At 52.6% G+C, this 26471-nt stretch overlaps 7 protein-coding genes across 7 annotated transcripts; 5 read left to right on the forward strand and 2 right to left on the reverse strand.

The window, feature by feature from the left end:
• Positions 1-187: 187 nt before the first annotated feature.
• Positions 188-8420, forward strand: N7498_000445 (putative translational activator; the record flags this gene model as incomplete). The annotated part of the gene is made up of 5 exons (XM_058447508.1): positions 188-308; positions 360-7478; positions 7531-7612; positions 7668-7809; positions 7863-8420. 5 exons carry the CDS (start codon positions 188-190, stop codon positions 8418-8420), a joined length of 8022 nt encoding a protein of 2673 aa, XP_058312919.1.
• Positions 8421-8893: 473 nt separating this feature from the next.
• Positions 8894-9902, forward strand: N7498_000446 (60S ribosomal protein eL19; the record flags this gene model as incomplete). The annotated part of the gene is made up of 4 exons (XM_058447509.1): positions 8894-8909; positions 9002-9095; positions 9252-9672; positions 9753-9902. The coding sequence occupies 4 exons, from the start codon at positions 8894-8896 to the stop codon at positions 9900-9902; spliced, it is 681 nt and encodes a 226-aa protein (XP_058312920.1).
• Positions 9903-10988: 1086 nt separating this feature from the next.
• Positions 10989-12844, reverse strand: N7498_000447 (uncharacterized protein; the record flags this gene model as incomplete). Its single annotated transcript, XM_058447510.1, has 2 exons — positions 10989-11243; positions 11294-12844. The coding sequence occupies 2 exons, from the start codon at positions 12842-12844 to the stop codon at positions 10989-10991; spliced, it is 1806 nt and encodes a 601-aa protein (XP_058312921.1).
• Positions 12845-14549: 1705 nt separating this feature from the next.
• On the forward strand, positions 14550-16732 carry N7498_000448 (putative FAD monooxygenase; the record flags this gene model as incomplete). Its single annotated transcript, XM_058447511.1, has 4 exons — positions 14550-14687; positions 14743-15754; positions 15802-16038; positions 16098-16732. The coding sequence occupies 4 exons, from the start codon at positions 14550-14552 to the stop codon at positions 16730-16732; spliced, it is 2022 nt and encodes a 673-aa protein (XP_058312922.1).
• A 955-nt stretch (positions 16733-17687) lies between these two features.
• Positions 17688-19058, forward strand: N7498_000449 (uncharacterized protein; the record flags this gene model as incomplete). Its single annotated transcript, XM_058447512.1, has 1 exon — positions 17688-19058. One exon carries the CDS (start codon positions 17688-17690, stop codon positions 19056-19058), a length of 1371 nt encoding a protein of 456 aa, XP_058312923.1.
• Positions 19059-19299: 241 nt separating this feature from the next.
• Positions 19300-23908, reverse strand: N7498_000450 (uncharacterized protein; the record flags this gene model as incomplete). Its single annotated transcript, XM_058447513.1, has 2 exons — positions 19300-23248; positions 23301-23908. The coding sequence occupies 2 exons, from the start codon at positions 23906-23908 to the stop codon at positions 19300-19302; spliced, it is 4557 nt and encodes a 1518-aa protein (XP_058312924.1).
• Positions 23909-24323: 415 nt separating this feature from the next.
• Positions 24324-26132, forward strand: N7498_000451 (uncharacterized protein; the record flags this gene model as incomplete). The annotated part of the gene is made up of 4 exons (XM_058447514.1): positions 24324-24434; positions 24488-24571; positions 24631-25551; positions 25605-26132. 4 exons carry the CDS (start codon positions 24324-24326, stop codon positions 26130-26132), a joined length of 1644 nt encoding a protein of 547 aa, XP_058312925.1.
• Between the last annotated feature and the right edge of the window lie 339 nt (positions 26133-26471).

A 26471-nucleotide genomic window follows, 5' to 3' on the forward strand; every position in this document is an offset into this window, starting at 1 on the left:
GAAGATGCGGAGTGGTTGAAGGAAACAAGTCGAGCGTCGGACATGACGATTAAGAAGAGCGGAACCAGCTCTCGTCCCCACACAAAACTCTTATGACAGCATTCGATCGATCCCAGCCCACTTCACCAATTTCCTCCCTCTACTACCCACCACCTTCCCTTCTTTTGCCCCGTATTGACCTCCGATCATGGATGGAATTCCATGGGACCAGGTCAAGGCCGGGGATCTGGAGCCCTTGCAGGTCGCGCTCTTCTCGAGTTCGACCTCGCGCAGGCTCCGGGCCCTGCAAGAACTTCGCGATAGGATCGGTAAGTCTAATGAATCCTCCTTTGGCAAGGGATAGGGATTGACACTCATAGGAGCCGAACTATCTCCGGAATCCCACCATGATATCCTAGCGCTACTCTTCCAGACCTACCCCCGCTACGTCGACCGACCATCACGACATGCCGTTCAGCAATGCCTCCGCATCCTCCTCCAAACGCCGGCCGCCACAGAACACCTAAAATATTTGACCCAAAATCTGCAGACCGAGGCAGTGAAAGGCGGTCTGAACTCGGCGTCGGCATTTGTTTTGCTGGAATGGTGCTGCATTCTCTTGCAGCAGGCTAGCGAGGATGAGGCCTCGCCTCTGGCCATTGTTCTGGACCTGATCACCGTGGATGCAAAGGCGTTAGAAAACTGTTTCGCACACACACCCAAGGCCGCAGTGAGGCTATCGGCCCTCCGTGTTACCAGACGTGCTCTGCGCGCGGTGTTCTCCAACCAGACATGGGGTGAGGACGCTGTGCGTCAGTCGGTCAGCCGACTGACTGCAGACACAACGACGGGATCTAAAAACGCGCTACTCCTAGGAGTCATCTCTGGAGTTTGCGCACGACTGTCCGCCATAAAGTCGGTTCTTGAGGAGTCAAAGAAGGCAATCCTAGCCTTCTATGTCAAGGAGATTATCAGCTCAAAATCTGCGGTGCCTTCCCATGTGGCCGAAGGACTGACGGACTTCTTTGCCTCCTTTGTCACCGCTGAGGATGTGGCCACTGAACTGGTGCCTCCGATGGAGAAATCCATGCTGAGAGCACCTGAGGTGATCCTGACAGGCGTGATTCCGCCTTTCAGCTCTTCTTTGCCCGAAGCGATTGACCTCTCAGAGTTGGTCCAAACGCGTTTCTCGAAACATCTTCTGACCAGCATGAAGTCGAACAATGCAGCAATTCGACAAGGGGCCACCGACTCCTTCAAATCCTTGCTCTCTCGGTGCAAGACCGAATCCTTAGTCCAGAAGATCACCACTGAAATCCTCGGTCCCTTGAAAACACAGAAGATCACCTCTCCCGAGCACCGTATTGCCTATGTACAGGCGATCTCGGCCGTTCCATTGTCTGTGGACGTTTCGAAGGAGATTGTTCAGGGATTCGGACCGCTCTTTAACCGAGAGTCCAACGAGGCCGCTCTGGAAGAAGAGCTCAAGGCCTTCGACACACATCTTGCTTTCCTTATCCAATCGCGTGTCAAGATCAGTGATGACATTATAAACACCATCGTCAAGGGCATTTCCGAGAAGCGAATCCCATTCCGGAAGATCTGGCAGCTCAATGTAGGCGAAGTGCTGTGGACCTCCGATGTCACTGCCTTGAAGAGCCCTGAGATCGAGCCCTTCGTCTCCAAGTTCCTTTCGAAGATGCAGGATTTGTTTGGAGAGGTTGCCTCCAATTCGCTTCCCTCCGCACAAAGTGGCGCCCTCTCGTCCGCATATGTCTTCTTGGCTCTGTTCCAGCGTATTTCGGACATTTCAGGGTCTGAGAAATCAACCTGGGAAGAGAAGGCCTCTCAATCCATGATCATGGGGTCAAAGCCCTCCTTCCTTCTTAACCCCAAGACCTATTCGAAGGTGGGATCCCAGGCCGAGATGCAATGGCTGGTTAGGGCTCTAGCGGCTGTCACTTCTGGATCCAAATTCAACGACTCCGAAGACTCTGCCAAGACCGCTTGGGGTCAGGCCTTTATTTATGCCATTACTGGTCCCTCCATGTCCACGAAATTCTGTGAAGGTGCCGTAGGAACCCTGTCTGAAGTTCACAAGAAGGATGTCGCATCCATCGGACATACTGTCATTAACGCTCTCTGGGCTTGGATCTTTTCTTTCCGGACTGCGGAGAAGGAATCGGCTGCTGTTTCCGCAGGGCCGGCGAGCGAGCGCCTGCTTCATCTGGTCTTGAAAAGCCTCTGTCCTGTTCCTAATGAGGGCTCCCAGGGTCCCTCTCCCGATATTGAAAATGAACTCATCAATATGCTTGTCCTTGGCCGTCAAGAGATGATCCCCAATGCTTCCTGGATTGATCTGTGCTTGAGGACGGGCACCGATCCTGGAAACCTGGTTCGCGCTCACCCCACAGAGTGCATTGAGCAATTAGTCCGCGTCAACACAGACGTTGCTCAATCAATTGTACCTCAAGTGAACTCCGCCGTGTGGAGCGCCGCAGGTGATCTGGCGTTCGTTGCTCCTGATGTCATGATCCCCCGTCTTGTTGACCAAATCAAGGAAGCCTTGGATGGCGCTCGCCTTTCCAAGTTCACCGCTACCGACGCCGCGATTTCCCGTACTCCCGAGGGAACTGTCTTTGTTGATGTGCTGAGCAGCAAGTCTAAGCAACCTACTTTCAACAAGAGCACCAAGGATTATGACACATTGAAATGGGAGGAGGAGCTTAGAGCACAGCTAGCAGAGAAGAAGGGCCAAAAGCAAAAGAAGCTCACTGCCGAGGAGCAATCCAAGGTCAATGCTCAGCTCAAGAAGGAGGCAGAGATTCGGAAGGAGGTCCTTCAAGAAGTCAAGCGAATCGAACGAGGAGCTGGCCTTATTCGGGGACTTGCGACTGGTCCTGCCAATGATCCTGAAGGGTGGATCAACGCCGCTGTTAGCTGCCTGCTTTCTCTTGCTGAAGCAGGTGCTGGGCTGTTTGTCGGCGATGTTGTGTCCCAGGCTTATATCGTGTGTGCCAATGAACTGTCTTCGCGTCTAGGCAACACCCGGCCGTTTGTGGGTATCGCAACACTTCGTGCCATTGGAAACACCAACCTACCTGCGGAGATGGAAAGAGAGCACCTTGGAGAGCTTGTTACGAGGATTCTGTACAGGTTGCGGTTTGCATGTGAACAGCGCCCTCTGGACACCCCATCTCTCGCTTATGTGTTACCGCTGATCTCTTTGATCTTGACTCGGAATGGGATCGAGGAAGTCAAGGGTGACACCGAAGGCGAGCAGGTTTTACTTGCTCTTGAGTTTTTGTCTTTCCACTCCAGCTCCTTCGCAGACGTTCGGCTGCCTCGCGTTGAAGTTCTCCAGCAGCTTCTCTCTGCCATGCAGAGATACACTCAGCATTACAAGTTGATCAAGGATACGCTGTTCGACTTCTGCCGCTGCATTTCTCCTAACATAGGTAGTGAAGAGCTGAACACTCTTCTGGAAGGTACCATTGTCTCCGAAGCCTCTGTCAGGACATCTGTCCTGCAGGTGATCGACGATGAAATCGACCTGACAGATCTCGACTTTTCCGAGCACATTTGGCTGAGCCGCCACGACCACGTGGAAGAAAATGCCGAAATCGCAGACTCGATCTGGGAAGTGAACGCCTTGGAGGTGGATGACACGGCCTACGCTAAGATCATGAAATACCTGGACTCCAAGGACAATCAACTCCGAGGTGCTGCCGCTCGTGCCCTGGCCGCCGCGATCGAGACCGACAAGAGCAAGTTCGACGGTATTTTGGCCGAACTCGAAGCCAAGTATGCGGAAGAGGTCAAGCCCAAGGCTCCCGAAAAGGACGCTTATGGAATGCCCAAGAAGATGGACAACACCGACATTTGGGAATCCCGAAGCGGTATCGCGCTCGCATTCAATGCCATGACTGGTTTCTTCGAAGGTGATCAGATCATTTCTTTCTTGCAATTTTTGATTGAAAGAGGCCCTCTCGTCGACAAAAACTCTTCTGTTAGAGCGCAAATGCAGGAAAGTGGCAAGTCTGTCATTGCGGAACGAGCCCAGCAAAAGGTTGAGGATCTTATGAAGCTGCTCGAGGCAACTCTTGAAACCTCCGACAAGGCGACCCAGAGCTCTGACCTGCTGAACGAGGCGGTCGTGGTGCTCTACGGATCTCTGGCCCGTCACTTGAAGGCCAATGATCCTCGTCTGCAGACAGTCGTCAAGAAGCTTCTTGCGACACTCCCTACTCCTTCCGAAACTGTACAATCCGCCGTTTCGGAGTGTCTGCCTCCATTGATCAGATTATCTGGTCCTCAGACAGCAGACTATGTGAAGGAAATGCTTGATTCGTTGCTCAACGTCAAGAACTATGCCACCCAGCGTGGTGCTGCCTACGGTCTCGCAGGTATTGTGAAAGGCAAGGGTATTTCAACATTGCGGGAGTTCCGAATCATGAGTCTGTTGACCGATGCCACCGAGAACAAGAAGGAACCCCATCAAAGACAAGGCGCTCTGTTGGCATACGAGCTTTTCGCGTCCGTCCTCGGACGTACCTTTGAGCCCTACGTCATCCAGATCGTTCCTCAGCTTCTTGCAGGATTCGGCGACGTCAACATCGATGTCCGCGACGCTTGTCTGGATGCTTCCAAGGCTTGCTTCCAGAACCTTAGCTCGTTCGGTGTGAAGAAAATCCTTCCAACTCTCCTTGATGGTTTGGATGATACTCAATGGCGTAGTCAGAAGGGAGCTTGCGATCTTCTTGGAGCCATGGCCTACCTTGACCCGCAACAACTGGCTGCCAGCCTGCCTGACATCATCCCACCTCTTACTATTGTCCTTAACGATACGCACAAGGAAGTCCGTAATGCAGCGAACCGCAGTCTCCAGCGCTTCGGAGAGGTCATTAGCAACCCTGAAGTCAAGAGCTTGGTTAATGTGCTTCTGAAAGCCCTGAGTGACCCCACGAAGTACACCGACGAGGCGCTGGACTCCCTTATCAAGGTGTCTTTCGTGCACTACCTGGATGCTCCGTCCCTCGCTCTTGTCGTGCGTATCCTCGAGCGTGGTCTCGGAGACCGGTCCGCTACCAAGCGCAAATCTGCACAGATCATTGGCAGCTTGGCCCATCTTACCGAGCGCAAGGACCTTATTTCGCACTTGCCTATCATTGTGGCTGGTCTCAACCTGGCTATTGTCGACCCTGTTCCTACTACTCGTGCTACCGCTTCCAAGGCTCTTGGTTCGCTTATCGAGAAGCTCGGAGAGGATGCTCTGCCCGACCTTATTCCCAACCTTATGACTACTCTCAAGTCGGACACCGGTGCTGGTGACCGACTGGGATCTGCTCAGGCCCTTTCGGAGGTTCTTGCTGGTCTGGGTACCGCAAGATTGGAGGAGACCTTGCCTACTATCCTGCAGAACGTCTCCAGCTCCAAGCCTGCTGTTCGTGAAGGCTTCATGACCCTCTTCATCTTCTTGCCCGCTTGCTTCGGTAACAGCTTCGCGAACTACCTCAGCAAGATCATTCCGCCAATCCTTGCTGGTCTGGCTGATGATATCGAGTCGATCCGTGAGACCTCTCTGCGCGCGGGTCGTCTGCTCGTCAAGAACTTCGCTACCAAGGCCATCGATCTTCTGCTTCCCGAATTGGAGCGTGGTCTGGCGGACGATAGCTACCGCATCCGTCTCAGTTCCGTCGAGCTGGTTGGAGATCTTCTGTTCAGTCTTACTGGTATTTCTGGCAAGGCGGACGCCGAGGAAGAGGAGGAAGAAGCAACCCAGGCCGGCCAGTCGTTACTGGAAGTTCTTGGAGAGGAGCGGAGAGACAAGGTCCTTTCGGCCCTGTTCATCTGCCGCTGCGATACCTCGGGTTTGGTCAGGAGTGCCGCTATGGCTGTGTGGAAAGCCCTTGTTGCCTCTCCCAAGACCCTCAAGGACATGGTGCCCACCCTGGCTCAGCTCATCATCCGCCGCCTCGGATCCTCCAACATGGAGCAGAAGGTCATTGCAAGCAACGCCCTTGGCGACCTTATCAAGAAGGCTGGCGAATCTGTGCTGGCCACCTTGTTGCCGTTGCTTGAAGAGGGTCTCCAGACCTCGCCCGATGTGGATGTCAAGCAGGGTATTTGTATTGCTCTGCGCGAGCTCATCACTGCCGCGACTCCAGAGGGCCTGGAGGACTTCGAGAAAGTTCTTATCTCCACTGTGCGTGTGGCTCTGGTCGACAACGATGAGGATGTGCGAGAGGCTGCCGCCGAAGCCTTCGATGCACTGCAACAGATTCTGGGCAAGAAGGCCGTTGACCAGGTTCTGCCTCACCTTCTCCACCTGTTGAGAAACGACGAGGATGCCGAGCAAGCTTTGTCTGCGCTGCTGACTCTCTTGACCGAGCAAACTCGTGCCAACATCATTCTTCCCAACCTTATCCCCACGCTGCTTACGCCTCCTGTTTCCGCTTTCAATGCCAGAGCCCTGGCATCTTTGGCTGAGGTTGCAGGCTCGGCCATGACAAGAAGACTGCCCAACATCCTCAACTCTCTCATGGATGGAAGCATCGAAACCAACGACGACGAGCTTCGCGAGGAACTTGACAATTCCTTCGACACCGTGTTGCGTTCTGTGGATGAGTATGATGGTCTGAACGTCGCCATGAACGTGATGATCTCTCTTGTCAAGCACGATGATCACCGTCGCCGGGCTAAGGCCGCTCTTCATCTCAAGACATTCTTCTCGGATGCTGAGGTCGACTTCTCCCGCTATCACCCAGACTTGATCCGCGTCTTGTTGATTTCGTTTGACGACAGCGACAAAGACGTTGTCAAGGCAGCATGGACCGCTCTCAGCGGCCTTGTCTCTTCCATGCGCAAGGAGGAGATGGAGGTTCTGGCTATTCCCACCCGCCAGATCCTGCGCCAAGTTGGCGTGGCTGGCGCGGACCTTCCTGGATTCAGTCTCCCCAAGGGTATCATGGCCATCTTGCCGATCTTCTTGCAAGGTCTTCTCAATGGCAACCCCGACCAGCGTACCCAGTCGGCCCTTGCTATTTCCGATGTCATTGACCGTACTGGCTCTGATTCGCTCAAGCCCTTCGTCACCCAGATCACTGGTCCGCTCATTCGTGTCGTGTCGGAACGTTCGACTGACATCAAGTGTGCCATCTTCTACACCCTCAACAAGCTTCTGGAGAAGATTCCATTGGCTGTCAAGCCCTTCCTGCCTCAACTTCAGCGTACCTTTGCCCGTGGTCTGGCAGACCCGTCTAGCGAGACTCTGCGCAACCGCGCGGCCAAGGGTCTTGGTATCTTGATCACTTTGACCCCAAGAGTTGACCCGCTCATCGCGGAACTGATCACCGGATCCAAGACTACTGATATCGGTGTGAAGAATGCTATGATGAAGGCTCTTAAGGAGGTGGTCGGTAAGGCCGGCGCCAACATGAGCGAGGCATCTCGGACTGCCATTCTGGCTTTGATTGACGATGATGCCAGTAACGAGACCGGTAAGTCTCCAACTGTTTGTCATATTAATCAAGTAGCTGACATGTCTCATAGACTCCATCGCAATGACGAACGCACGCCTGCTCGGTGCGCTCGTCAAGGTCCTCCCCGAGGCGAGTGCAGTCCCTCTTATCAAGTATGTTTCCTTTTGCCTAGGATTTGCTGGCTTTGTACTCACATTCAATCTCTAGGAGCCGCATTCTCAACGGAGAGTACTCGCACGCGTCTGTGCTTGGCCTGAACGCTCTATTGGCGGAAGCTCCTGCCACTCTGATGGAGCATTTCCCTGCCGAGACCATCACGGCCATCTGCCAGGGCATTGCGAACAAAGATGTAAGTTGGTTCTCTTCCTCTTGTGAATGGTTCAGTTGCTGACATGTAAACAGCCCTACGTGTCCGATAACAGCGTCCTCGCCGCTGGTAAGTTCCTCCTGTCTGAGGATGGCAATCACAGCTTCGAGACGCACAAGGCCATCTTCGAAGCCCTGGCGCCGGTCATTCCCCCTGGCGCCAACACCGATACCCGCCGGTTGACCCTCGTTGTCATCCGAACCGTCAGCCGCCTGCACCCCGAGCTGACCCGCCCTCACCTGGCTATGCTGGCACCGCCGATCTTCGCCAGCGTCCGCGACCTGGTTATTCCAGTGAAACTTGCCGCGGAAGCCGCCTTCCTGTCCATCTTCGGGGTGGAGGATTGCGAGAGCGAAGTCTTTGACAAGTACATGGCTGGACCCGGTGCCTCGTTGCCCCCCGGCCCGAAGCGCAGCATGTCGGACTACTTCAAACGCGTTGCGATCCGACTTGCTACCCAGGCTCGTGAGCGCAAGGCTGCTGAAGGTGGCGAGGGTGGCCTGGGACTATCTCAGGACGAGGTGGATGACGAGAAGGAGGTATGGAGTATTGGTAAGGTGGATTTGGGAGATGATTCGTTTGGCGATGAGTGATGATATGTTTCGATGAGCATCCCAAGGCTGCATCTACACGCATCTCTTGTGTCTATAGATATACCCTTGGGCTCTTTTTTGTTTGTTATTCGCATAAAAGTTGTTACGGCTGAATGTAGATACTGCTCTGGTCTTGACCGGAGTGCTACATATACAATGTTGTACATTCTATATCACCAACCTATGAAGGGGTCTAGGCCTTGGCAGATAAAGGTGGATCTGCGTAGGGGCTCGCATCTCTCTTGCAGTGTATTGCAGCGTATACAAAGCCACTGCCCGATTGGGTATCCAAGATCATGTGACTTGGAAAGAACCCTGGAGTCACGTGGTTCAATCACCATTCACTCTTCCCACCTCTGGTCACACATATGAGTCAAATGAGAAGGACTAGCTAGATAATGAGGCACTTAGAAGAATACTATCTCTATCACCTTACCGGGTGATTTCAGAACCCGCCTAACCACCCGGACATCATGGTCGTCACCGCCAGTCAGGTTTTGTCCCCGCCTTACTCATCAGGGTACCAGCCCTAAGCGCACTTCAAGGCCCTAAAGTGGACGGACTCGCTTACTGCACATTAGCTAATCGGCCCGCCCCAAACTCCTCACTGTCTGGATTTCCCGTTAAGTGCTACGAGAACTTCATCCGCCAACGACCATACGCCGACATCAAGATGTGAGTCTTATTCCCTGCCGTCACCATCCCGAGAACTACGTGCCGTGAATCGTGTTGCCCGGACTCGTCGCCAACGAGCAGGGAACACTGGAGGAAACAACCGGTCGGGGAGTGTATTGTGTGCAAAGGCTGACCATGACATTTTCCTCCCATCAGGGTCAACCTTCGCACCCAGAAGCGCCTCGCCGCCTCCGTGGTCGGCTGCGGCAAGCGCAAGATTTGGCTCGACCCCAATGAGATGAACGAGATCTCCAACGCCAACTCCCGCCAGACCATCCGCAAGCTCGTCAGCGATGGCCTCATCATCCGCAAGCCCGTCACCATGCACTCGCGTGCCCGCGCCCGTGAGCTCAACCAGGCCCGCCGCATCGGTCGTCACCGCGGTCTGGGTAAGCGCAAGGGTACCAAGGATGCCCGTATGCCCAGCCAGGTCCTCTGGATGCGCCGCATGCGTGTCCTCCGTCGTCTGCTCGTCCGCTACCGTGCCGCCGGCAAGATCGACAAGCACCTCTACCACGAGCTGTACCACCTGAGCAAGGGTAACACCTTCAAGCACAAGCGCGCTCTGGTTGAGCACGTAAGTTCCCGCCACCCTTCGATATGGGCAACGTCCCCAAGAACGTCCCGAACAAGACTGACTCGTCTTCACAACTACAGATCCAGAAGGCCAAGGCCGAGCGCGCCCGTGAGCGTATCCTCAAGGAGGAGATGGACGCTAAGCGTGCCAAGAACAAGGCTCTCCGTGAGCGTCGGGCGGAGCGTGTCGAGGCTAAGCGCAACGCTCTGGTCGCCGAGACCCAGGAGTAAATCACTCCAAACTCAGTATGATTTTCTCGGTGCGGAGGTTGGAGGTTTAAAAAACTTTCTGGGATGCCCCCCCCCGAAACAAAGGTCGGCCTTCGACTTCTTCCTACAAACCCTGTTTTATTTACGACACGCCTACTCATTTCTCGGATTCGCGTGGGGTTTGGGCTTCTGGGAGCGATGGGAAATGGGTCTTGGTTGGGGGCAGGAAGATGCATGATGTGATACTCAAGCTTTTCTTGTTGATAACGAGAAGGCAAAAGGAAATTCTTTTCAAAAACAAAAATAACTAAAATCTCTTCCTCTATCGGCACGGCGCTTGTCTGTTACGAATGTGATCGTTTCCTTTTCAAGGTTTCTGTCTGACTGGCTGCCAGCTGGGTGTATTGGTCTTCCTGTAGATGCTTTCAATGTTACCACGTCTGCTTTTCCCCGGCTGGAGGCATGCTGCACATGTGCAGGTGGAGCGTAGATCTAGATTCCAGTCCAGATGTCAATCTATCTTGGCTGCTATCTGTGCTGATCTCCAGGTGGTCATGTGGGGATGTATATTCCCATGTCGAGGGATCTTCTTTGCACCACCGATCTAATCATCAGCACCCAACTTGGAAGTTTTCAAGAATATTCGCTCCGTATCTTGCCAATATATATGTCTTAGATTCCCGGAAATCCAACTCCAAATGTCATGCTCATGTCATGCCCAGCAAATGAAGTGACCTGTGACCTGGTTATATGGCTTTACCGGTGACGCCAACTTGACTTTGGGATTCGTTGATGTAATCAATCTACGTGGACAGCTAACTACACCTCATCTATCAGAGCAGTCGAGCCTCAAAGCAAATTGAACCTATGGTCTATTCATGAATGATGCATCAAATGCGATCAACCTTAAATGGCCGATGTTCTCTATGTACAGCGTAGTAATCGGAACGTCGAATCAAGCTCGCTATGGCCGAGTTGTCGCCGAGCAGGGCGCCGTCTCAGATGCCGGCCGTCGTTCGGGCCATGTATGTGTATGATGCGCTGCATCAAATCTTCATGAACGGAGTGGAAGAGATCAAGGAAAAGAGTGGTAAATCGTTTTTACCATCAACCGTCGCGGTGAGTCGTTCTCAGCTGGTAGTGGAATAGACTCCAGGTACCCTTGAGAGCCTCGATCCGGTCGTTTGCGTCTAACAGGTCGTACCACCGGGTACGCTGGAGCTTGAGAACGTGCCATGACTGGTCCGGGTCGGAGGCTTTGGGGTGTACGCTGCCGCCTTTGCTGAGGACTTCGAGGTAGTGGCGGTGGACCCGGAGATGCAGGATGGCGACATGGTGGTTGATTGATGAGACCATGTATATCTGGAGGCGGTTAGAAAAGGTTTATAAACAAGGGGACATGGAGAGTGTACATCATCGTAAGCGCTGTCGTTCGCTCTGCCAATCTGCTGATAGATCATGCGCTTATCCCACAGACTTGGACCAGGCTGCAGGATCTTCCATTTCTCACCACTGGAAAGCTTACGCATGGCACTAGGCCGACGCGCTAGAGATGTGGAATACGAACCCTGGGAATGCTCGAACTTGTGCCGCTTGCGAGCGGATTCCGCCTCCTGGGCGGAAGGGCTGTCCCCAAGCATGGAGTCTGGGATAGGGATTCCAGCGTTCCTGACGAGATCATCCAGGATCCCGTCGTTAGGAGCACCACCAAAACGCGCCTTTGTAGTCCACCACTTACCCTCGCCGGGCCGCAGCTCAACTGCACCCTCACGAGCACGCTCCTGCGCGGCAAGAAGCATGCCACCGACTTCTCGGAACAGGTCGCACACCTCTCCGATGCCCGAGCCCGGCTCGTCGCCCGTGACTCGGAAGACGGTTTCGGGGCGGCACTGCGCAATGAAGACGGGTCCCTCGAGGATACCCTGTCTGGCGATCTGCCGGTCTCTTGGAGAGCGGGCTACTTGAAAGGATTGCCGCACGGGGAACAGCAGATTTCCGACCGTCAACCGCGGCGGTAATGTGGGAACGGTGACCTGGCACCCGAAGGGCCAGGCTGCCATCTCAATGAAGGAACGAATGGTCTCGTCCCGCACGTCGTCAGGCATTTCGGTGCCGGCGCCAATACGGCGACCCGTGTACATGCGCACCGTCGGGCGGGAGATCTTTGCATCGGAGCCACCGTCATTGCAAGGCGTGCCGTCATCGGCTTCGGATCTATCCACGTCCATCTTGCCATCCGCCGAGCCAGTTTGGGTTGAATCGAGGAATGGCCCGTCCGTCTGCATTTCGTCACCCTGGGCTTCATGTTTCGCGGGAGGGGTCTGGCGCGGTGTCGGCTCCGGTGTAATGGGGCGTTCAAAATAATTGTCGATACTTGTATCCCAGTACTGCGACATGCGCTCGAGGCCCGTCCAGAACTTCCTGGACTGGGTCACGCGAACACGGCTCCGGCCTTCGCGGGGTGGCAGACGAGCCACTTCGCGGAAGCTGTCATCTTGATCCAACGACAACTCTGCCCGGAGGGTTTCGAAGCGGTCTCTGGACGGATAAGGAAGCCCATTGCTCATTAGCGGCGGCGCTTGATCCTCACCTTCCCCGGCGGGCTTGATTTCCGCCACCTCCTCCCAGGGCAGCGGAGGTAGAGTCCGCGCCTGGTCGGCGGGGAACATCTGCTGAACGTCGACATCGGAGTCAACGTGGAGGTTGAGAGGCTTGAAGCGATCAATGGAGATATCCTGGGGCCTCTTAATGGAGGCTAATTGTGTGAAGAGGTCGCGGAGGGTCGAGTCAGAGTCATCGGGGACGACATCGGGGAGACGGTAGGCAGGGAAGTCGAGTTGTGTCGGGACTGTAGGAGGATTGCGTTCTTTCTCAGGTACTTCCGAGGCTGAAGACAGGGCTAAAGACCGTGGGTTAGCGGTGTTGGTGTCGCGAGTGTTAACAGTGAGGGGAAGGCGCCACATTCCGCGCCGTGGACTCCCAGGAAGGAGGACACATACCCAATCCAGGACCCCAGCCGAACATGATGAGTGTTTATTCTTTCCACTTGCGCATGCTCAGGGGCGAACATGGAAGTGGCAGAACAGGAGAGAGTCAGGAACAACGGTTGTTCCTAACTGGATCCGTGGTACTTTGTCAAGTGGGGGCAAAGGTGTCCGGGGCTCGTGATGCACCGCATTCCGTCACAATGTGGTATGCCGACTTTCCCTGACCTGTCGAATGCACTAAGCCCTTAATCTATATTGTCTTTTGGATTTTGCGTTCATCGGGTCGGGATCATGCCCCGTAAAAAGGAACTTCCAGATCACATGTTCGGTCTACCCTAGGCATGTCCACTATATCTCAAACTCGCTCCAGTTCGGCTCTTCAGGGAGCATCTCTCCACCATAATGATATTGCTCGATCCCAGTCATTTGGAACCTTATATGCTGTACTTACGAGCGATCTTCGAAATTAAACAGCAAGTGATGGGTGGCCACACAGTGAAACAGTGCTAGTGCAAAATGGCGGGGCATTATGTGCAATGGAAAAAAACATCCTATCAGGATATTAAACGGGGATTCAATGAACGAGAGCCGAGTCAATTGCATTCCCTGATCATAAGCCCCTTATTTTATCAAACGATGTAAGCGAATAGGTACCTTGAAAGGAAATTCACCTCTTGCCTCGTATCCAGCAGCCGAGGACAGGTTTGTTTTTGTTGGATATGGGATCCACCAATTTCTGTAGAGACTTTATCTCCGAACCAACTATCCCATATAGCATTGGTTTCAATATGGTTAGTCTAGGTCTGTGAAGCAACTCGCCCCGAGCACAAGAGACGAGGCAAAGGCCGAGTTGACGAAAGACAATCGCCCGGGGACCCCCGGATTGTGCGTGAAGTGCCCACTGCAGTTCGTGCCGCGGTCCCACCAAGCGTCACGCATTTTCTTCGTGTCGGCGCTACAGAATCGTCAGGAGCCAGGTCGATCGCTGCGGAGTCGTGCAGATGGGATGTCGTCTTCGGTCTGCGCTTAGATTATTCCAGGACTCGGTGTGAATTTAGTAGACATTGAATTGCCAGCTCTGGAGGAAACCGCGAGGGCCAGAGCGCTCGACCTTATAGGAGCTATCTGGTGGTTCTTGCGGGACAGACTCGCCAGGAAGTTCAACCACACAGATAAACTTGGTGGGCGCTCTTAGAATGAATAAATAGGCGGCGACATAGACCCAGGCGCAGGCGAGAAGAGTACCGGGGACCGTGAGCCCAATGCCAATGCCATCTTGGTCGGTAACTCGTCAATTCCTCCGCGCGACGGGGATTCTCATCGGGAATTATACCCATCCGATCGGAAGCTTCCCCAGAGCCCGGATTCCGAAGGACTGCGCAAGCCGTGACGGTTCAGCGACCCCAAAGCCATTGAACTTAGCCTAAGACATTAAATGGGCCTAATCGTAGAAGGAATTGCTGCGGATGTCTTCTTGCGGGGTACGGTTACATGTCACCCCCACATCGTCGCCGACATTGTTAGCCCACAAAGACCGACAACAATAATATACTTGTTCTGAGAATCCACCCCCTATATAAGAGAGAATGATAGACCTGATTTGAAAACTATTTCCTTCCTTTATTTCGGCTTACGCCTCATATCTGGCACTTCGTTCTACAAAAGTGACCTACATCAAATCATGACTGGCTCTGTGCCGACTAGAGAGGACCATGTCGATGTCCTCATCGTGGGAGCCGGCCCTGCAGGCCTCATGCTATCGACTTGGCTGAGCCGCTGTGGGATCAAAACTCGCATCGTTGACAAGCGAGGTACCAAGGTATAACTATCATCCAACAGCGGATTTCAAAAAGTGAATGCTAACCGTCGAGTAGATCTTCAACGGACAGGCTGACGGTCTCCAATGCCGCACTCTGGAAATCTTCGACTCGTTTGATTTCGCCCAGCGCGTCTGGCGCGAGTCAAACCACATGATCGAAATCTGTCTTTGGAATCCCGACGAGAATGGGACCATTCGACGATCCAGTCGTATTCCCGACACCATTCCTGGAATCAGTCGATTCCAGCAAGTTGTCCTGCACCAAGGCCGTATCGAGCGATTCTTCCTGGATACAATGAAAGAGCACGGGAATCTGACCGTTGAGCGCGGTGTGCTTCCCGTATCCTTCCAGTTCGACGAGACCAAAGCAGGAGACTTCGATGACTATCCCATCAGTGTCGAGCTTCGCACGCTATCCGATGAAGAATCGACACCATCGCAACGCCAACAACATCACAAATCCGTCGATGGGCAGGAAACAACCGTCAATGACGGCCTATTCCGGAGCAACTTGGTCGCCGATGATACGGACGACCTCATCCGATTAACAGAAGCCAACCACGCCGACCAAACAGAGCTAATCAAGGCCAAGTTCCTCGTCGGATGTGACGGCGCCCACTCATGGGTCCGGCGTCAAGCCGGCTTCAAACTGGAAGGTGACTCAACCGATTACATCTGGGGCGTGCTCGACATCATCCCGATCACGGATTTTCCAGACATCCGCCATCGATGCGCGATCCACTCGGCCAGCGAGGGCAGCGTGATGGTGATCCCGCGAGAGAACAAGCTCGTTCGACTTTACATCCAGCTGCTGGCCACCAACCATGAAAATGGAAGCAAGGCGGACCGGTCGTGGATTACTCCAAGCATCATCCTGCAATCTGCCCAGCGTATCATGCACCCTTACAAGCTGGATTACACGTACTGTGACTGGTGGACGGCGTACCAGATCGGTCAACGTGTTGGTGATAACTTCTCGTTGCGCGAGCGTGTTTTCTTGGCCGGTGACGCTGTCCATACGCACTCGCCCAAGGCTGGACAGGGTATGAATGTCAGTATGCAAGATAGTAAGTGCTTCCACTCCTGACGCGTGACAGGAGACTTATGGAAATAGCGTATAATCTTGGATGGAAGCTTGCACACGTTGTCAAGGGGTACAGTGAAGGATCCATTCTCAAGACCTACCAGTCCGAGAGAAAGATGATCGCGCAGGATCTGATCGCTTTTGACCATCGCTTTTCGAGGCTTTTCTCAGGACGCCCGGCTAAGGATATCATGGATGAAGAGGGGGTCAGTATGGAAGAATTCCAAAATGCCTTTGAGAAAGGGAACGAGTTTGCAAGTGGTATAGGTGAGTTTTCACCGGATGCGATACTCGTTTGATTTCTATACTAACCTCGTCTACTGCAGCGGTCAACTACGGCGCCAGTCCAATCATTGCGAAAGAAGGCCAGATAATCAGCAAGCCGCAGCTAGCAACGAAGATCGACATCGGCAAACGCATGCCCAGCTTTAAAGTGTTGAACCAAGCCGACGCTCGGCCATGGCATCTCCAAGAGCTTCTAAAGAGCAACGGACGCTGGCGAGTAATCGTGTTCCCGGGACGACTCACGGAGCCATCCAATATGCAGCGCATGCAAATGCTAGGCAAACGACTCGAGGAGCCCGATTCGTTTGTCCAACGCTACACACCGCCGGGTCAATCCATTGACAGCGTGATCGAAATATTGACGGTCCACCCCGGACCGCGAGCGGGTATAGAGCTTCTGGATATCCCCGAAGCGTTCCATCCTTATCATAGCGATATCGGGTGGGATTATTGGAAGGTTTACGTGGATGACGAGTCTTATCATGAAGGTCACGGTCAGGCGTTTGCAAATTATGGTATTGACCCGAGTCGTGGAGCGAGTGTTATTGTTCGCCCGGATCAGTATGTTAGTTGGGTGGGTGAGATGGATGACTATGAGGAGATGTCGCGATTCTTTGCTGGTTTCATGAGGCAGCAATTCGCTGCAAAGGGCGCGGTTGATGGTGCTGGTTCATAGTTTCCAACTACGCGAGTATGATTCAAGGCTGTGTAGGAATGAGTGTTTCCGTATTTGCTAGAGGCGTGAGCTTTTCGCAATTGTGCTGATGTCGTCATCGGTCGGGGGATCTGTAAGGAGTACGCTTTTCGAGAAATGTTTGGTTCTTCGGTCGTGAAAGGCAATAAATTGAAGACAATTAGTCTAGGCGATATGATAGATTCTATACTTGCGTTCTCGTACGGCATATGTTCCCGAGAACCGAGAATTCTGATAGATCCATCAACCATGCAAGCCCCGCCGCGTTGATTACATAGCCAGGATCAATCTATGACGATCCTTGATAGAACAAGTGCCAGAAGGGCTGCATATGAATGGACTATTTTCCCGCATTGACGTGAGCTTAGTCAGTGAATTTCTTCAGGCCTCAGGGGTCAGGTGATACTCACTTCTAACGGTTCGGCGGGGGGATCAAAGCCTATGTGATGATGAATGGTAGAGGGCACGTCTCATCACTCGTCTCATTTTTGCCCCTTTTCGTTTAGAGAAGCGGGGATGATCTTCCCCGGGTGGTTTGGTCCTGTGATTGGGCGGGGGAACCATGTGAAGCTTAGCGCCGGCCACCAAGACGCCCCTCTCGCCCATGGTGGAAGCGCCGGCTTCAAGGTGAAACGGCGAATTAGTATATTCGACCCCTGGAAGTCAGAGAGTCGGAAAATTGGGAAATGCTATAAGACATCTCGCCTGCAGTCTGACGTGATGCTTCTGATTCTTCCCTTTTCGTAATTTTAGGAAAACCATCAACTGCGATACCATAATGAGCGTGTTGTGCAGAGAACGCGTTGAGAGCGTGCCTTAACCTCTAATGACCTCCCACTTTTCCCCTCCTCAACACCTATCTCACGTGGATTTCACCCCGCTTGCTCAAAATCGACCCGCCTCCGTTTCTCGAGCCCCGCCTGCGGGCGCGGTCGTCATGTTGAATTCAACTGGCGCCGCGACGCAGACGCGGGCTGCTTCGCTCGCTGAAGTGGCACGCGCTGCGGTGACCTTGGTGGTCACAGAGACGGTCCGACCGACCTGGATCATCACGGAGTCGGTAATCGTCTTCACTAATACGGTCAGTTCTGAGGAGAAGACCTCTCTCCCCGAGACCGCGCCTCAAAGCGCCGAGCCAACAGATACCGCTCAGCGGCAGATCAGCCCACAGTCTCTACAAGCGGACACTACAAGTCCAATTTCTGTTCCGACCACTGTCCCTCTCATAGAGGATCCCACCTCCCGCAGTGCTGAGTACTGGCCGGGCTTCTTAGGGCATTTGACGGTTCAAACCAGCTGGGACTCTGAGTCCAGTCCCTCCAGCTCGTTGGTGTCTCCAAGCCCACCCAGCTCAGAGTCGTCCTCATCGCCAACTTTGTTGACAACATCGTCAAGTGTACGCACAAGTGTCCTGTCGAGTATGACTCCCAGTTCATTGGCAAGCACTCCAGCTCGCGAGACAATGTCAAGCATCTCTCCAGCCACCAGATCGTCAACCTCGCCATATCACTCACCCACATTCACACCACTGTCTGGTCTGGGCTCTAACGCCTCATCAACTGAATCTTTCTCCGGTCAGTCCCATCATCGCTCTCCGGGCACGGGCACGATTGTCGGTAGTGCCATTGGCGGAGCAGCCGTCGTAGCCCTCGGGCTTTTGGCATGCTTCTTCTTCTTCCGTCGCAAGCGAACACTATCTCACCAGCGACAAGCCAGCAGACAGAGACTGCTGCGGACCAGCGAATCTATGAGCTCGACTGAAGGATTCCACCGCCGGCAATTCTCCCAACCATTGCCAGCCACGCAGTTTCCTGTCACCGACGCGACGCCAATCTTTCATTCGCGCAGATACTCAAACACGCTGGACAACCGTCCCAGTCCAGCTGTCGCAGCTTGTTACCCAAATCTATCTCACGACCGAGTGAACCCGTATGGTGAAATGCCGTGTCACCTGCTCGAAGATTCATTCGCAGACCCAGAAGCCCCCCCTCTCAGTCGTGGCCTCTCACCCATCATTGAAGTGTCTCCACCAACTCGCTCGGCCTCTCTTTACTCCCGGTCGTCATGGGACGGAGGCCTCAATGTGGTAGAAAGCCATGAGCCCATTCGAATCTCTCCATACGGTTGCACCTACCCCAGCCGGAGCACGCTCACCCTCGAGACTTCTGGCAGTGGTTCTCGGTACCAGAATACGCCCAAGAGCCACTCCAGACGAAGCGACCCATTCGACCTGGAGTCACCAGCGAACACACTCCAGTGGCCTTTTCCCGCGTCCCCTCGTCCGAATCGCTGGGGTAGTCGGTTCTAAATTTCTCTCTTGTTGATAAGCGCTGCAGAATACCCCTGGCATTTGTTTCTTTCTACCTTGTCTCTTTTCGCGATACCTGACTCATACATTCACGACTGTTTACGATCTGAACGAGATGCATGGACACGTATTTATTCTCACTGGAGCTTTCATGTATGAGTAAACTTTACGGCGTTGATTGGGAGATACTGGGAGTTTCCGAAAATTCATCATATTCTTATCCTTCATTTATTTACACATTTCATCTTTCCTTGTCTAGCGCCGTCCCGAGGTTGTCCACACTCTTAAACGCCGCGTCGAGTGCTTTGGTCAAATCATCCACTTTCGCAGACCCTGTTTTTCCCTGTCGAGATAGATCATCCCACCCTTTTGCCGCCGTTGCCTCTAACGTGCTATCACACTGACTGTCGCAGTACTTTGTCAGAATAGCGATTGTCTCTCCTAGCCCATACAAATGAGACCGCAGCTCCTCGAGCAGTGCCCGTGCCCATTCCATCGTTTCCAATTTTTCTCCTTGATCCTTGACCTCGGCCATTTTCTCAGTCCACTTCTGCATCACCTCAAGCAAGACCTCCACTTCCTCAATACTCCACCTCATCCTGATCTCCGCCTCCTCAAGTCCATATTGAGCAACATCGTCAAAAGTAAGAGCTTTTGACTTCTTCGGCCTTGACTTTTTCGTCCAATTGGGCACGATAGACGGCATCCACTTCGAGATGCTGAGCTCCCTACGCGGAGGACCCGTAGAAATTTGCTGGAGCATCCTAGCAAACATCTTTCGTGTGGCCGGCCACAACAGTTCATCGATGATTCCCTTCGTTTCACGGATCTCGTATTCCATATTCCACCATTCCGAATTCCGAATTATGTCATCCTGTCTACCCCCAGTGCTGGCGTTGGCGTACAAATGGCGGATTTTCTTCCGGTCTTTGATAGCGCAATAGAAGCGCAGCACGTCCAGTATATCCGCCCCCCACTTGTATTCTTCGTTGAAAGTATCCGGATCGAGATCTTCCTTGCCGACGAAGTGGCCGCCGATACAGGTGATGATGAAGTCCCATTCCTCTTTAGCGACTGCGTTGCGGATAAGCTGATGATCGATGACCTCGTCTCCGATGAGCGCTCTTGCTTCTGCGCAGAAGCGAGGTTCTTGGCTGGGGTCTTTGATGGACACAAGGATCCGGGATCGTCGTGCTGGTACGTCGAGATCGTTCGTTGCCAGCGCATGTTCGAGGAGCAGTGTCATGAGTGGGTAATCAACATATTCCATAGCAATGGCGAATGGAGTCAAGCCTTTGTCGTTCTTTGCGAGAATGTTGGCTCCTTTATCCAGTAGTCTTTGGCACATGTATGTACGCGTATATGCGTAAAAATCGGAGTTGTTTCGACCTGCTAGGCAAGCTGTAAGGAGTGGGGTGTTGCCGTTGGTGGCGAGAGAGTCGACTTTGAAGCCGGCAGAAAGTAATACGTCGACAAGGTCTACCCTACAAGCAGCGGCTGCTTTGTGGATAGTTGAGATTATGCGGGGATATTCAGGGTTCTCGGTCTGGCTAGATGGCTTGGGAAGTTTCCGCAGGTATTGCTGCAAGGCCGCCGGCTCTCCATTTTCTGCTGCAAAATGCAAAGCTGCAACCTTTTTCTCCCAGGGAAGTTTCTCAAAGGAACCGTGGTTTTGGAATCGGGATAGCATCTGAGATGTTTTCCAGGCAAGAGACATGAGGAAGGGCGAAAAGTCGCGTTCGTCTTCGATGAAAGGATCTGCGCCAGTGTCAAATATCAAGAAGACAAGATCCGAGCGTCCTGTATCCATTGCCACTAGAAGTGGTGTCCTTCCATGTGTATCTTGAGCATCAATCTCAGCTCCAGCTTTGAGAGTCATCTCTGTCATTATACGTGATTTCCGCTGGATGGCACAGTGGAGGGGTGTCCCAATTCCGTTGTCTCTGGAGGATAGATCCGCACCCGCCTTAATCAAGGTCTGGAGTACCTCCTCTCTGCCTTGGGTTGCCGCTGCATGAGCCGCAGTGAAGCCCAGTTGGTCTTTGTGGTTGATATTTGCGCCACTAGAGAGCAGTATCTTTGCATTAGATGCGGTACGACAGAAGTGCAAGGGACCTTGTCCTCGCCCATCGAGGTCGTGACAAGATGCACCGCATTTGAGCAGGAATTCTGTGATACGGGTGGAAGATCCCATTGCTGCGACGTGTATCGGTTTGACCGAAGAGCTGTCTTGGCGGTCGATTGCAGTAGGATCTAGGTTCAGAATAGTCTCTAGAATCCGAACTGACTCATCAGTGTCCCTACAAGAACCGATCTGCACGGCAAAATGCAGTGGGTAAGTGAAAACTCCTTTGTTGGAGGGCTGTACAAGCTCCCTGTCGGCAAGCTCGGGAAACCGCTCAAGGAGGAGTTCCACAGTGTCGGCATCCTCAAGATCAATTGCCTGCGTAAGTGCATTTTTGCCTTCGGGGGATGACTGGAGCAGGATGTCCATAGGAAGGAGCTTGATTGTATTCCGGAGAGCTTGCTTGTAGGCGCTGCCGTGGATTGCAAAGCGCTCGGCGTTGGTGAGAAGGCTCAGGGCACAAGCGATTGGGAATGAACCCAGAGACTGAGCTAGATGGGGTCTCGCTCCACTAATCACTCTCTCGCCAAAAGCTTTCTGCCAGAGTAGCTGAAGAATCTCGGGAAAGTGGTAGCGTATTGCCAAGTGAATAGGTGACAAGGCGAGAGTGTCGCCTTCAACGGTAGCGAAGGCAAGGGCCAAAGGATCGGCCTTTAAGTCCAGAAGTATCTTGACAGCAGCGAGATTCCCGGAAGTTATTGCAGTAGCGAGGGGTGAGCCATGTACCTGAAATGGCCATTGTGGGTGAAGGATGATTTTCTCGGTGCTTGCTTGGTTCAATAAAGGTTTGAGGGTGGAGCTTCGAGGCCATTCCTGTAGATACGAGTAGACCTCATTCAAAGTCGAGGCATCCAAGCAAAAAAGCCAGTGTAAAAGGGTAGTCGAGTTCTCTCGGATGATGGGAGCTCCTGCTTTTAACAGGCGGCTGACGACAGCACCGTGACCTCGAGAAGCAGCCTGTACAAGAAGCATTTCCCCTTCGGCGTTTGAAGCAATGTAGTCCTCAAGGCAGGGCATGAGAGCCCCCACGAGCTCAATATCACCATGCTGAACAGCAACTTCCAGCGGATGGAGGCGCACAGAAGAAGCATTTGGAGCGACGCGCATAAGCGCAATATCATCTTTTCCAAGTGCCTCGTCGAGAATAAATTGTCGAAAAGAATCGTAACTGGCAAATTTCGTAATTGAATGATCGCGTTCAACGGTGATCTCCTTGGAGCTTTGAGGTTGTCGAATGATTTCAAAGCCCAGCGCCAGACTTTCGCTATACTCCTTTCGAAAATCAGACAACTTCTGCATAAAGACATCAATCATTCGAGGGCCCAGAATGCGAGCAATCAAGTGTCCTGCCTCTTCGGCCTTGTGAAGGAACTCAGCAGCTTTAGTCAAGTTTCCGGATGTGCCGAAAGCATTGACATAACACAACATGGTCTGGAAAGCACCAGTCCCATTTTCCTTCTGGGGCTGAGCACGTTGAGCTACCGCTTCGAAGTCTTGCAAAAGCTGTTGCTGCTGTTCCCAGATAATATACGGTCCAGTGTCCCGACTGAAAATTGAATATCGGACCTCGCTCGACAACGTGTATGTTGCGAGCTTTGACTGGAGGGAATGTCCGCCGGGTGCTTTATTCCAGAAGCCAATGATGGGAAGTCGACTTAGATCCGATATCCTCTTGTTAGGATCAGTCTGTAGAGTGCGAGACAACAAAGGTCTAAGCATCCCCTTTTCAAACCCCACTCCCGGTATTTTCAGCTCGTTCACAAATTCAACGGCAAGATGCTCGAGGTGTGAGGGATCGAAGCGGCCAAAGACATAGTGACCGTCTTCACCAGTGGAGACATTATGGGTCTCCGAGGTTAATGGCGATGTCACCATGGCCCAGGAGTCTGGATAGGAAGGAGGTCGGTCGTAAAGCACGTTGTTTTGCCAGCTGCGTTGGAAGTACACCTGTCCGTCTGCCAGAATCTCCCATGCACATAGGCCGAATGCCCAGATGTCGCATTTGTGAAGTTGATCCGCCGGAATTGGCTGGTTTCTCTGATGAGCTACCTCAGGCGCATTGTATCTGTATTCGATTGTCAACAGGTTGGTAATACATGTCGAGGGACTATACTCACAAGGCCGTTCCAAAATACCGAGTTCTCTTCTCTGGTGTAGAGCTCGCCAGGATCGAATGACCGAAATCTGAAATCTTAGCAATTGACCCCGACGGGCGCTCCAATGATGCAAAGACGACCACATTTTCCATCTTCAAGTCACCATGCACAATGCCACATTTATGTAGTGCCATCAAGCCTGCTCCAACATCGCCCATGAGAATGAATTTCGTCCGGATTGTCTGATTCAACTTCATGTATTCCCTAAGTGATCCATTCGAGGCAAACTCAACCGAAACAAAAGGAGAAGGCCTCTGTTCTTCCACGGTCCATCCATATCCCAATAAACTGATGATATTGGGATGGTGCGCAAGTGGCGGGTGACACATAATCAAAACTTCGCGCAAGACCGACTGCAGCCGTCGCTGAAAGTGCTGACGATCCGATTGTTCGCCATATTCATTAAGTCGAATACGCTTGACAGCGATCACCGAGCCTTGATATCTACACTGGGAAACAGCAAAGGTTTCTCCGGCGGCGATGAACTGAGTCTCTTCTAGCTCGTCGACGCGCAGCCTCTTGAGTTTCAACTGTTGGACTGTTCGGAGCAGGCTTTCTAGACTGTTCATTGCTTCTGCGTCGACATTTTCGCTGAATCCGAGGCCATCCACGGTTGATACGCGGGATCGGGAAATTGAGGCTGTCCATGTTATAGTGTCGCCTGTCGCTGTCTCTTTTGACCGAGGGACAAGAAGCCAGTCGTCACTAAAGGAACTCGACATGATCACTGTCTACATCAACTTAGATAGAATCTGGGCATCGAATTTGCGTCGATTCAATATCTTAAGGCGTGGTCGCGAAGTTGCAACACGAGGAGCTGAGCCTCTGCGGGGCTATAAGCACTAGGCGTGATGAGGACGTTTCCCCTCTCGCCTCTGCCCAGATACTCAGGACTATTGCGGAAAACTACCAGGGAAATACGCAGTCCACTGGGATTTTACAAACAAGTGGCTTCTGTAAGAATTTCGGGCCCGACCCGACGCCATGATTGACCCGCTGTCCGTTGCGGGGTTGGCAATCGCCATCGTTGACGCCCTCATCAAGCTCGGAGAGAGAACGGGAGAACTCATCAGTGATGCAAATGCGTTCGAAAGTGTAAATCGGAAGATGATATAAGCGAAGCGCATCCCTGACTGATACATGCTCAGGATTCGAGTGAGATGCGGAACTTGGTCAACGATGAGAACATACAGACCAAGCTGATTCGGAATCTGCTCTTCTCTGAGTGCGCGGTGAGTCTAGCAGAATCTTTCAACCACAGAATACACCAACATTTCAACTTAATTACTAGGTATACGGTGGGAAAACTCTCTTCGAACAATTCGACCCAGATATCCAAAAGCAGATCGAGCTCCTCTGCGTCGAGATCAAGTCCATTCTCCAGGAGGGCGTGGAACTTCTAGAGCGTCGATATGGCATCTCGCGGCAGACCTCGAGCGCTTCTATTCCCAACTTCTCATCCAATTCACTGCTTTCTCCGGATTCAAGCCAGCGTTCTTCAGGCCGTGCAACCCCATCATTCCCCGATCTCCTCAGATGGTCATTCCGCGACAAGAAGAGGGTAGAAGCTATCCTTCAGTCTTTTAAAGATCGCAATTCACGCCTGAAGAAAAAGGTTGAGCTCTGGTGTCTCGCATCGCAGCTCGGTGTCTCGCCTGACCACCTGAATCATCTTCAAACAGATGCCTCTTCTCGAGAGCTCGGCTTTGATAAAGATGCATCTTTACGTCTAGCCCAATGGGATTCAGGGGAAATGACTACCTCTCTTGAGCTACTAGATCAGTCATGGGACTCACATCTCAAACAGATCGAACCTATTGAGTACCAGGGCATGTTCGCGATGTTCTACAAAGATGGCGTGGCGTATATCCAAGAAAACCACCACTATGATAGCACCTCGATCCCTATGCATGCCTGCATACCCAGCTATGGTGTCGATCAACGAACCAAAAGTCGAGTTGACTCCCTAGCCAAGCTCCTGCACCAGCCAAAGGGACAGGTGTTTCGCGTTCTACCCTGCGTAGGCTGGAAATACCTCCCAAGTCAACACTCCATCGCATTCGTCTTCGAGGTACAGCCAAAACCCATTGGCGCGCCCGTCAGTCTTCAAAGGCTGTTATTCAAAAATGACCTCCGTCCAGAGCTAGGGGACAAGTTCCGCCTAGCACTTGGTCTCTCGAAATGCATCGCCCAGATGCACATGGTCCAATGGGTAACCTAACCATCATTCCAGAAGCAAAGTCTCTCAACACTAACAAACCGAAGCTACACGAAAGTTTCCGAAGCGACAACATCCTATTGCTCCCCCACCAGATCCATGACTCAACAGACCCTCGAGTCGGAGTCAACTACCCTTCACCATGGGTGCTCGGCTTCGAATTCAGTCGCCCAGAACCCTTCTTCTCAATGGGCCAAGCCGATTTTGAGCCTTCACGCGATATATACCGCCATCCAGACCGACAGGGCCAGCCAATGAAGATGTTCAAAAAGATCCATGATATCTATGCTCTAGGCGTTGTACTGCTTGAGATTGGGTTGTGGGAGCCTGCTGTTAAGTTAGAGAAGAATGTCTTCTCGCATGCTAGTAACCCGCATGCAGTGCGGGCGCAGTTGATCAAGCATGCGCAGAGGAGGCTTGAATCGAGGGTCGGGAGGAGGTACAAGGAGGTTGTGGTCAAGTGTTTGACGGGTGAGTTTGGGGTTGAGGATGATACGAAGGAGGATTTGAAGCTTCAGCAGGCTTTTCGGTATCAAGTTGTTGATGTTATTGAGATGGCTGCTAGTTACGTATAGCTTTGGGTTCCCAGATTACTTTTTTTCCCCTTTATTTGACGATGTTGGACTCGATATTTCGTTGGCTGGATTCTGTCTGTCTGTCTGTCTGTCTGTCTTATATGATTGTCTCGGGGAACACGAAGAATGAGATATCTTGGAAAAAGCATGCTCAGGTGTTGTATTGTGCATATAGATCATGATGAAGAAATAGTTTATCTTGTTCAATCTACTCGGCTTTCCATTTTGCTTTTCCCTTTTGGTTCCGTGACTCTCAGGTTCCCCTTACAGGGCTGACGGGATCTCCAGGGTATCCATCCGGCTGGGAGACGCTACTGGGGAATGATTTGGATTTCGAAT

This window comes from Penicillium cinerascens (assembly GCF_028974065.1).
Source record: "Penicillium cinerascens strain IBT 15544 chromosome Unknown contig_16_segment0_segment0, whole genome shotgun sequence".
NCBI lineage: Eukaryota > Fungi > Ascomycota > Eurotiomycetes > Eurotiales > Aspergillaceae > Penicillium > Penicillium cinerascens.